The following is a 12,198-nucleotide window of genomic DNA, read 5'->3' as shown; positions in this document are numbered from 1 at the left end:
AGTGTTTGGTGGTTTTTATATACCAGCTCTAGCTATCTCACAAGTCAATAAAAAAGAAAAGCCCTTCGAATTTCATTCTCCTTGTAAAAGAAAAGAAAGGTTAAGTAATGTTGAAGAGGTCTGGAAGTGTGAGACACCAGGCTCATGCTTGTTTATATAAGAACACTAGCTACAATTGAGAAAGGAGAAGTTCTGGAACTCTAGAATAGATCACTGGAGAACATAATGTTCTGTTTAAATTTAGTTTTAAATTCAGTTTTAAAACTAGTTAAAATGCTCTCTCTTCATCTGATTTTTTACTAATTTGTTTTCCAACATAAGAGATGCATAGACGGGTGAGTTTAAAAATACACTAAACAATATTTTATGAGTAAATGTCTACAATATGGCATGAGAACTCCCAAAATGCTGCTCTAAGTACAGCAAAATTCCAAACTCTAAAATTTTCATTTTTCTTCTTGAACCAATTTTGAATACACCTTGTTCTTACACAAAGCTCTGATACACTCCATAGAAAACATGCTCCAATCCCGATGAGTATTAAACATTTTATTTAAAGATTTTAAAGTAAAATTTTAAAAAAGGTACACAAATACAGATTACATTATACCAAGGCAGTATTCTACGTGACAAAAATCAAAACAAAAAAATTTATTTTAAGTAAATGTACAGGTACTAAACAAGCATAATACCTGAATTCCTTTTCAGGCTGCATACACAGAAAATGATTCGACCACATACATGCTTATGTAAAATAAATTTTTTCTTAGAACACCAAAATTCCAACCATTCTGTCAACTGTCTTAGTCCCCTGGTGAGTATTTGAGACAACTTCTATGTAATATAAAAAGAACTGTCATGGCACATAAGGACTACAAAAAAACAAAATACAGTTAAAAACACATTTGTAATGCAATTCTGTATAAAATATACACAGTAAATCTTAGTTTAAAAAAAAATTTAAAAAAAAAAAGGCCACCCTGAATAACGGTTAAAACCTCATCACAGAAAAATGTCTCATCATTTGTAACATTGATAGAAAACTGATAAATTTTTTTAGGAGATATCTAACTTGAAGTTAAATATTCAAAATTTATTTGAAATTGTAGATAAGATAGTAACTATCTTACCCTTCTCAAAATGTTTTATCATTAATACTCTTTCTAATATAACTAAGGACAAAATAAAAGTAACTTAAAAAAAACCAAAAACCTGCTTCTCAAACTGAGGTCCCGAGACCCAACAGAATTCTAAGGTGGGTCCAACAATGTGCTTTTTATAACAAACTTACTAGGTGATTACTCCACATTCTAAAATTTGAGAACAAATGTCCTAAGGAAAATAGTACCATTTAAAAGCAAGATGATAAAGTATTTTCTGATATGTCAAAAATTTTTATAAATTTATGATTTGAAGTAAATACTGTTTTTTGTCCTAAAACAAGTTTCAGGTCTTAAGAGAAACATATATACTTCTTAAATAAACATGTGAACTATATAAACATTTCCTTTGAGGTTTCACTGCTTTCAGACATATTTAAAGAAAAGAGTAGTACATGGACAGAAACTTTGGAAAAATTACATTTCAAATGAAATGTAGCAACCCCGTCAAAAAAGAGACAATTTATTAAATGCATCTACATATACCAAGTATTTTAAATTTAAGACTAGATTATCTGTCCTAAAAGTTACATTTTACTAAGATTGGACATTTATAAGTAATTTAAATGATCATGCTTATTTTTTAAGTCCCTTTTCATAAAAAAATATTTAAAAATAAACAACAGGATACTATCATTGGCATCACTTTAAATAATAATTGTTAAGCACTAATATTAAAAATAATCTGAAGAACTCTGCCCCTGATATGTATTCTACTCTGATTACATGTATTAGCTACTTAATTAAAACTCACTTAAGCAGTTGGAACTGCGATGAGTGTGAGTGTGTGTGTGTGCATATCCTGAACATTTATTCATGTTTATTCTTTTTTCCTGAATTTCACTGAAGGCTCCAAAACAGGATATGAAAGTATGGTTTGGGGAAAAAACAAGCGTGGTTAAGACACTATTTGGCATATTAATTATTTTCCTGTATATTGAATTACAAGGAAAAATTAGTATACATTCTGTGTCCATTGGATAATGGAGTGCTCTTACAAGTTTTTGGTAACAAGCTAGTGCTTCCTTATTATTTAGATCAAATCACAAAAAGAGACTGTGGGATTTACTTGCCAATAAAAAATAAATATTACCATTGCACTTTTGTGTGTCTAAGTTTTTTTTTATATATATATATACTGAGAAGTGTTCCACTTAACAGAAGTCTGGGTTCTCTGAACTACATTAACATTCCAGTTACAGTTCCCACTGCAGGGACAAACTCAGAAGCTAACCCCTCACGATAAAAGAAATCACTTGAATCAGTTTTTCAAAGCCAGCCAGCTAATAATTTGGAATCTGCTTCTTAATAAAATGTGTCCATTCTCTTTCTCAGAAGAATCTGTATTCCTCAATTCAAGCAAGCAACATCTTGTATTATTAATTGTTGCCTTAAAAATCAATAAGTTAATCTTCTAAGGCAATGACAGAATTTACAGCTGAATTTTTAAACATGAAGAACTCAGAAAGTAACAGGTAATATAACAAGTTGTATTTTGATTTACTCTTTTATTCCAAAATTAAATATTTAAATGACCTCATGAATATGACAAAAATCATTGGAGGTTTATGATATAACCCCACCATGTCCCTTAATGCAACAGACACTCTTTTTAGTGAGTATTTCCTTTGAACAAAAGAGACAACTTTATTATTCATCAGTAGGTTGCTGGATGACCAGCGTAACTAAATTTTGACACGACTGTCTGAAAGTAGTTTCATTTTTTTCCGTAGTTACACTGAGATGTAACCATTGACTCTTACAGCCAACAACAGAAGGTACTGAGTGTTTTTTCTGTAGGTGAAAAATATAAAATGGTTCATTGCATCCAGACTGGTAACAAGTTTATCCATGCATTAAATGGCAACAGAAGCAAAATGCACAGTTGAGCAGGGAGGATCAGACGCATTCTTCTGCAGACATCAAGAGAGGATTAATGTACTCAAAACCTTCAAATTCAGACTGATCGATCTTCCTCACAATGTCACTGTTGAAAGAAAAATAATGTTCACCATCAAGATTTCTTTGATTTTTTTTACTTAAATGGTAAAATAAGATTAAAAATGAAAAATAAGGCTAACTTATAAGTTATGGGGGGAAAATCTACAAGTTTTTAGATTAACCCCCAAACATTTTCTAGAAGAATCAGCAGTACTGAAAATCAGAAAAGCCTTATAATCCCATGAGCAAGTTTGGAACCAAAAGGTAGTCCAAAACTAAAGACTGGGAATAAAAAAGGCACAAATAGTCACAATCTTAGGTAATCTTAATTTCTGACCTAAACAACATTTATAATTATAGGTGAACACCCAGGTCTGAACCAGCATGCAATTTAGTGGACTGTATAGGCCATGGGGTCGCAAAGAGTCAGATACGACTGACCGACTTTCACTTCAACAACCAGATGGAAGATGGTGAAGAGAAAGCCCAGAAGTTAACCAAAACGAAAAAACTGGAGGAAGTACTCTGAAAGATTCAGAGGGCCACCACAGGGAGGCAGTGGGTCACAGGGAGCAGAGAGGCTGGCATTCTGCTACACTGGGCTTCTAGTTAAATATACAAGAGTATTACCATCAAATATTTCAGTACTTAAATGTACCTATCATACTGCAGAGAACAAAGTTACATAGGATATGGCCCCTATCCTTCAAGAGGGAAGGTACTTCATATAACAAAACAGTACCTGCTAAGTCTCCTACACAACAGACTAAGCCCTGCTCTAACCACAGTTCCAAAGAAAAACGTGACTTCTACTTGGCAAAATCAAGAAAGGCAAAAAAAAAAAAAGAAGAAAGGCAGCATCATTCCACAAACACTAACTGAATAGAATTATGAAAGACTATGGCAAGTCTGGGGAAATGTCAGTAATTTATTAGAGTTGGAGCACAGGAATAGAAGGGTGTTGTGTGGCAGATGATGCTGGAATGAAGGTAATGGCTAGCTCAAAGAAGCCAGGGATGTTAACACTAAAGAGGTCCATCTTGATCTATCAAAGGTCTGATTACAGCTGAGGGAGCTCTGAAAGATGGGGAAGATTTCAACAGGTGAAAAGGAAGGAGGAATAGAGAGGAAATGTTAACAGCATGCTCTCAGGGAATGGTATGTAACTGAGCCTGATGAAAACACGGTGCTTATGTTACAGTGAGAGATATGGCTAGAAAGTCATGCTTGAGCAGATGATGGGAGGCTAATTACGCACCAAGGGGACATATTTTACCTGCTAGGCAAGGTAGGAGTTTACTGAAGGGTTCTGATTAAAGGAGTTGGTACTCTGTATGTACTGAAAGGGTTGCAAAGTAAAGAGCCAATTAGAAATGACATAAGTGAGGAAGTAAAGGAAAAAGAGACAAGAACTTGGCAGCTGAAGGTATTACACAGCTTGGTAAGGAAAAGTTGGCCTCAACAACCACTGACTCAGATAATTGAATCTGAATAGAGGAATACATGGTGGTATGACGAGCAGAAAAGGATAAATAAAAACAAGGACCTGATTGTAAACAATTTACACTTCAGATGTTTGAGGTGCTTATCTGACAAACCAGGAGAGATGTCTGAACTATTAAGGGGAAACGAAGCTCAGGGGAGATAACAGGGTGTGGCTCAGAGCTTTAGAGACCATTGTTCATTTATTCGTTACAGCAACCTTGGGAAGTAGGCAATATGAGCAGACACAGGCTCAGAGAAGTTCTGTAACTCAGACCCAGGGTACCCTGTTGGTAAGAGGCGGTGAGGGGATTCAAATTTCCATCTTTTGATTAAATCCAGTGCTCCTTCTAATATACACTGCTGTGAGAAATAATGACAAAAGGCACTATGCTAAGTACTACACATTCAAAAATAATCAAGGCTTACTGTCTACTAGTGTCTTTAGTCAACAATTATTTGCCAATTTAGCTGGGAGGCATTTAATAGCTGGTTTCCATGCTATGGGGCTGGCTGAAATCTCCAAGGTATAAACTGCATGTAGCAAAGAGAAGGCAGTCATGAATAGATGCATGGAGCATCCTAGTCTCAAGGGGACAGGGTAAATAAGATGACAAGTGGTTAAAGAGATAATGCAGAACCCGGATGGACAGTGCCAACCAAAGCAGGCCATCAGTGTCAGATGCTTTACAGACATTGGAGGAGATGGGGCAGATCAAAAAATGCTTTAAAATCTAGAAATTAAGAAGCCAGTTCAACATTTAAAAGCTTAAAGAGCAGGTTCAATTGTAAGAGGTTAAAGTGCTGGCAGCAACAAAGTGTAAGACAGTCAATGTTGACTACTTTGAAGGAATTTAATAGAGACAGTGCTGATTTATTTTTCTTTTACCATAAGCATCTATTAACTATTTCTGAAAAAGCTTGTAGATGAAAAGAAGGTGAGAGAAAAATGTGGTGGCTCAAAGAAGTGGGGAAAATTACCACATTTGAGCATATTTATAAGCAGAGAGAAGAAACTGGAAAAGAGAAATTAAGGAAGGTGAAGTAATGGGGATAACTGACACAATGAATCCTGGAGGAAATGAAGGAAACAGATTGAGCAAAGTGGGAGGCTACCCCATGCATAAGAGGGACAGCCTTCCAAGAAGCAGGAAGCAGCAAAAGTTTGGGACGAGTTAGAGAGCAATTCTGAGATGCAAGGCAGTCTGGTGATGGCTGGAAAGGGAGCAAGCTCACAGCAGGGAGGTCTCAACCCTGGCAGTCCACTCAAGGCAAGGTTAATCCACTTAGAGTGATGGAGGCAGGGGGAGGACTGAAGGCTTCTAAAATGTAGAGAGAGTTTGGAACAGCTGCAGTGAGGAATGTGATAAGAACTAACCAGATGTTAAAGTAAAATGACTGCCAAGCAGAAAGGGCTTCCATGACATGACAGAATGAATCGGTTAACAACAGCTGAAGGATCAAATATCCCCAAGTTATTCTAAGCCATATCTTTAAAAGATATAAACACAAAAAGTATTTCAGATCACTGCTGCCTGGATCTGACACACTGGTGTAATCTTTTTAAAAAGTAATTTGACAATACACATCAAGAGCTTTAAAAACTTCATACCCTTTGACCTAATTCCCCTCCTAGGAATCTATCTAAAGGTAATACTCAGGAACTCAGACCAAGATGGTCACTATCACAGTGGGAAGCAGTGCAGTGCAGTGCAAAGAGCACAGGCCTTAGTCAGACTTGGGTTTGAATCCTGGCTCTGTCAACTCACAGCTGCATAACCCTGCTTAATCTCTCTGAGCCTCAGTTTCCTTGTCTGTAAAATGAAGAGGAAGACAACGAGGTCTGTAAGACTGCTGTGAGAATTAGAGACAATACGTGTCAGCAAAGCAGAAAATGACAAGTACTGTTTTTATAACTGTATAATTCAAATGTCCTGTAACTGGGTGATTAGGTAAAATAAGATAATCTGATCATGGAACACTGTGTAGTTATTAAAAAATGGGACTATCAAAGCACTTTAAAAATATTTCAGTCTACAGAAATACTTACTCATCATCAGGAGTGAGCTGGACAGGTTCATTAGTAAACTGAGAATCAAAGTTGTCCAAACCAAATTCCCCAGAAATATTTGGTTTAAACGGAGGTACCACCTGCTTTTGCTCCATCTAGAAGAGACATAATGGATGACAGCTCAAGCCTACATTCTTAGAAAAATTCCACCTCTGTGTTTCTCCTGTCCTCAGGTATTTCCCAGTCTTATTAAAGTGAGTCCCTGGGCCTGGTTCTACAATATTCATATGATGGAAATAATTTACAAATCTGAACACTGATGCAGGCCCCAATACTACTACAACCTGCTCCATTAAATTAATATTCTAAGCTTTCACAGTTTTAAACGCTTTTTAAAAAGCACTTAGAATTTTGTTATTTTCTGTAACTTAAAGTGCTTTTAAAACAACAAAATTCTGTAAAGCAATTATCCTTCAATTAAAAAATAAATAAAATTTTAAAAAAGCATTTTAGAGAGTGGTTTAAGTTATTTAAGCTATGATACACTGGTTTTTCAATATTCTTTTACATTAATAAATTTTGGCCCAAGAAAATAACAAAAAGTAATATTGGAAGGACTGATGCTGAAGCTCCAATACTTTGGCCACCTGATGCCAAGAGCTGATTCACTGCAAAAGACTCTGATGCTGGGAAAGATTGAGGGCAAGAGAAGGGGACAACAGAGGATGAGATGATTGGGTGGCATCACCAACTCAATGGACGTGAGTTTGAGCAAACTCTGGGAGACAGTGAAGGACAGGGAAGACTGGTGTGTTGCGTTCCATGGGGTCACAAAGAGTCAGACAGGACTTAGCAACTGAACAACAACAACAATAATATATAAAACAATCAAAATTTACATACCATATCCCAATCAACATTTCGGAAGAATGGGTGTCCCTGAATATCAGCAAATCCTGTTTGTGGATGACAACCCAATCGTTCCTTTGGGTCCTATGGTGGAAATGTTTCAAGAGCTGGGTGAATACTCTGCTTCAGAATAAATCACCTTTGTGACCTGTGTTTTGTGTCTGTTATATGATACCTTTATACCTGAAATCAGAATGGTCTATCTTTCATTTCTAGAAAATATAACACTAGATACTCAAAGGAGTATCTGATGCTTGTGACAAGCAAGATTTCCTCACAGCTCTTCTCCAGCTATCCTTGTAACTCAAGTGGAGAGATGTCACCACACCTTGCTAAAGAAAAATGGGAAGAAGACAAAGAGAGCAGCAGAATTATTTGGGCAGCATCTAACTCTTTCTTTGACACGGGCTGGAGTGATACTCAAAACACACCACCCCCCGAACTTCACCAGTTTGTTTTTAGCTCAATTTAAAAGCCCTGTGTCCAATTATAGCTACAACCGTAATTTGTGTACAACAACGATACAACCATTATCTGAATCACTGGACTGAGAAGCAGCCTGCAAATTATACAACTATCGTGAATGAGAACATGTTCCCATTTTCCTCTGTGGCAAAAGGCATTCTGCTTTGCATACTGACACTTCTCAAGCTTCATTTTTCACTGTGTTAAAGGTAAGGTTTCCAGTTTGAATCTTTCCTCACATAAAATACTCATTTAAAACAAGCTTGAATTTCTTATTTTATTAAAACTCATTATCTTATTTATCTCAGAAAATAAACACACATCAACCTACTTTCTAACCTACCATTTATTTTTAAACAAGATTTTTAAAATAAGAGGATGGAAAACTGGTTGGTGGTGTGGAAAGAAACCTACATATTTAGTGTTAGAGTGTTATGAATAAGAATAATTCAGAGTTGTAATTTTAGATCCTAAAACTTTTCTAGGGACTTCCCCGCTGGTCCAGTGGCTAAGACTCTGTGCTCCCAATGGAGGGGTCCTGGGTTCAATCCCTGGTCAGGGAACTAAGAGCCTACATGCTGTAATTAAGACCCAGTGCAAGCAAATAAAATAAAGTCTTCTAGCCTATCAACTGCAACAATGACAGAATGGTGTTAAGATTTTTTAAAGAGACAGCACTTCAGCATTTTATTTTTTCTGAATATTATCTAATTATAGGGTTGTGATAAGAGAATTTGCAGGGAACACCACTGCACCAAGTACTGAATAAGTTAAAACATTCTATAATAATAATCTAAAGGAAACTGAAAATATAGAGATGGAGGTGCAATTGCGGCTATCTCCAAAGATGCCGTTTTTCTCTAATTGAGCACATGGTATTTTTTGTTTACATTAAAAACACCACATGTATGAGCCCACACACTCTGGAGCCTATGCTCCATAACAACAGCGGCTCTGAGTGCCACAATCAGATAAGAGTCCACGCACCACAGTGAAGACCCAGCGCAGCCAAAAAAAAAAACCAAAACAAACACCATACGTAATATAAAGCTAGGGGTAAACTATACTGGCAGAATGGAAAGGACGACACATCTCAGGATCTCATTCTGTCAAGGTACCCTTTGGTGAAGAGACAAGTTCCAGATCTAATGGAAAAACTATACGCTTTGATGTTTTAGAATTTTATGTCACCTGAAACTCTCCTTACCAGTGCCATTTGTATAGAGGTAAATCACTAATGATTTTATATACAATTTATACCTTGTTGAGGAAGCTCTTCAGGACACTTGCAGCTTTTACAGATAAAGAACGCGGTATGCGAATTTGTTTTTCCAAAATAACTAGAAAGATAAAATTTACAGCATTATTACAATTAACTTTTACAGGGGTTTCATCTCTATATTTTTATTATAAGATATTTAAGGCATTCCAGCAGAAAAAAAAACAGACATTACAAACACTATCTAAGCATCTTGTGTACCTTCCCAGTCCTAGTCCTTTCCTTCCTACTCAGAGACAGCCTCTACTCTGAACAGTTTTGATCACTACATGCAAAGGTTTTATTCTTTGACTACCTTACTGTGTCTGTTGCCTTATCTGTAAAACTGCAATAAAAAGAATACCTGATTCATAGAGGTGTTGCTGTTGTTTTCTGTTTAGTTGCTAAGTTGTGTCCGACTTTTTGAAAAGACTGCAGCCAGGCTCCTCTGTCCATGGGATTATTCAGGCAAGAATACTGGAGTGGGTTGCCATGCCCTCCTCCAGGGGGTCTTCCTGACCCAGGGATGGAACCTGCATCTCCTGCATCGGCAGGCAGATTCTGTACCACTGAGCCACCAAGGAAACCCTCATAGGAGAGTTACAAGGCTTAAACAGATTAGTATCTGTAAAATGTGTGGCATGTATTACTATATTCGATTGTATTAGACTTTGCCAAATTATTTTCCAAAGTTGTCATGTCAGTTTTCACTCCATCCATCAGAGTTCCAGTTGCTTCATATCCTCACCAGCACTGTTATTAACCCTTACTAGTACTGGTGTCAGACTTTAAAATTTTTGCCAAATGTGTAAGTATGAGATGGAAGCCCATTAATTTTTAATGTGCACACCCCTAATTAAGGAGATTAAAGTCTTTCCAGATTTTCCACAGCAAGCTAGATTTCCTATTACATGAAATATCTATTCATTTTCTGTGATGGCCTTAGTCATTAAATGTAGAATTTTATGGCAATTTTTACACTTCTTTGGATGGTGTATTTGGGGTCCTTGTGCTTGTCTGCTTGTTTCTGTTCTGTTCAGTTCTTTGTATTTCTAACTGTGGAGCTTTTTTCCTCCACCTTTCGATCCTTTTTATCTCCTTAGTACTCTGCCTTTTCCTATTGCTCTTGGATTTATGCATTCAGCATTGTAGCACAGGTGAAAAGACTGCCCTCTCCAGCCACACAATTCCCTCCTCCAATCTCTGTGATGTACAACCTGAAGTCACCTCTTTGTTGTTTCTGAGTATGAGAAGGTAACTGGCAAATGGGACCAAAAACTAAGCAGCAGGAATGATAGATCAAAACAACAAAACAAACTCAAAGCCTCATATGTTCAGGGGTATATTGTCCAGATTATTCTTCCTCTTTCTTACTAGAAAGTAATAACTATAGCTGTCTTCATTCATGCCTTAGGATGGGTTATTCACAGAGACTCTGTAAAATACTGCAAATTACCTTGAAAAAGATAATCCTCTGTGTTTTGATCAGGGTTATCGGAGCTCCCAACAATATCAAATGGAGACCTTCCTGCCATCATCTCAAACATTAGTACTCCAAGAGCCCACCAGTCGACACTGAAACCTTCAAAATGAAATTTTAAAGCAATAAATTATCCATTCCACATTCTAAAATGTCAGTAATTTGAGATTAATTTTATTACACAATTAAAAAAATAAACATAATGAAAAAGTAAACTTGAAATGCATTATAATGATCATGGCAGGCATCGAGGATTACAAGAACATTTCACTTATCAAAGAAGGGAGGTAACTAAACGATAACTTTAAAATATAGCAAATGAAACACAAGTTTCTCTTCCCATTGGTTACACTAAGCTACAGAGACCAATATGTCTATGCCAAGTTATACAATTATCCTACACACTTTGTCCCACCAAATATGTTTGTAATTATAGACTCAAGAGCCTGCCTCTAATACTTTGTTTTGAAGACATAATTAAATTGTATTTGAAATAACCTTGCTTGGTGTGAAACTTGATCTTCTGCTACCTGATTAAAGAACCTGAAAGGACTTTGGAACCAGATTATAAGCAGCTATCAGAAATAGCCATCCTCCTTTACAACTGCTGAAATCAAAGGGCCAGAACCCAAAGGGGCAAATGTTTTCTTAAGATAAACGCAACTTCTGGTTTCTGACAAGCAGGGAATCTTTCCTCCATCTTTCAGATTTCCTGGGGGAAATACCCCAGGAAATCTGAACAATCTTACAGAAGTTTATGATTCTGAAATTACCTGGTTGATTAAATCCCAACTCTGCCACTTTCCTGCTACATGACCTTGGGCAAGTTATTTAACTTTTTTGTCTACCAGTTTCCTCGTTTGTAAAATGTCAATTAATTGTGCTTATCTCACAGGATTATTAAAAGAATTAGATTAACTTAGTTAATATATGCAAACTGCTTAGCATAGTGCCAGTACTCTTAAGTGCTTGCCATATTCAAATTGGCATCCCCAAATACTATCAAAGTCCCACTGTTTCTGATTTCAGAATCTGGAGTTTTCACTAGGTTTTAAGATGATCAAGAAAGGTTATGTTAATAAGTGCAGTACTGAAATACTACAGTATACTATAATGCAACTGGTATCACATCTAACCACTCTTCCATCACATGGCCAAAATACCACCAAATTATTACCATAATCTTCTCCTCTTAAGATTTCAGGAGCGATGTAATTAGGAGTACCACAGAAAGTGCTAGTTGTATCTCCTGGCCGTAATCCTTCCTTTTATTTAAAAAAAAAGAAAGAAAATAATAAGATGCAAAATTTGTTTTAAATTAACCTCTTTTATTTCATTTTCATATGAGGTTAGATCCATAGGTAGTATATTGAGCTTAAATAAAATATCACTAGCACAGCTGCTTTTATTATTAAAACCACAGGTTGCTACTAAATACCTTAAAGAAAACCTGACCTCATTAGATACAGTAGAATTCAATTACGATAAAAAC

The 12,198-nt window shown here is 36.2% G+C and overlaps 1 protein-coding gene across 1 annotated transcript in view; it reads right to left on the bottom strand.

The window, feature by feature from the left end:
• Positions 1-636: 636 nt before the first annotated feature.
• Positions 637-12,198, bottom strand: part of PRKCI (protein kinase C iota) — a 69,254-nt gene continuing 57,692 nt past the window's right edge. The window contains exons 13-18 of the mRNA XM_040248938.1: positions 11,884-11,971; positions 10,683-10,808; positions 9,229-9,308; positions 7,498-7,587; positions 6,634-6,749; positions 637-3,147 (exon numbers count right to left, since the gene is read on the bottom strand). Coding sequence (XP_040104872.1) covers positions 3,060-3,147; positions 6,634-6,749; positions 7,498-7,587; positions 9,229-9,308; positions 10,683-10,808; positions 11,884-11,971 — 588 coding nt within the window. The 3' untranslated portion in view covers positions 637-3,059. The remainder of the gene's footprint in view (positions 3,148-6,633; positions 6,750-7,497; positions 7,588-9,228; positions 9,309-10,682; positions 10,809-11,883; positions 11,972-12,198) is intronic.

Source organism: Oryx dammah, unplaced genomic scaffold (genome assembly GCF_014754425.2).
Source record: "Oryx dammah isolate SB20612 unplaced genomic scaffold, SCBI_Odam_1.1 HiC_scaffold_2, whole genome shotgun sequence".
Lineage (NCBI taxonomy): Eukaryota > Metazoa > Chordata > Mammalia > Artiodactyla > Bovidae > Oryx > Oryx dammah.
The sequence above is the reverse complement of the archived record's forward strand: the minus strand, read 5'-3'. Positions and strand labels throughout refer to the sequence as shown.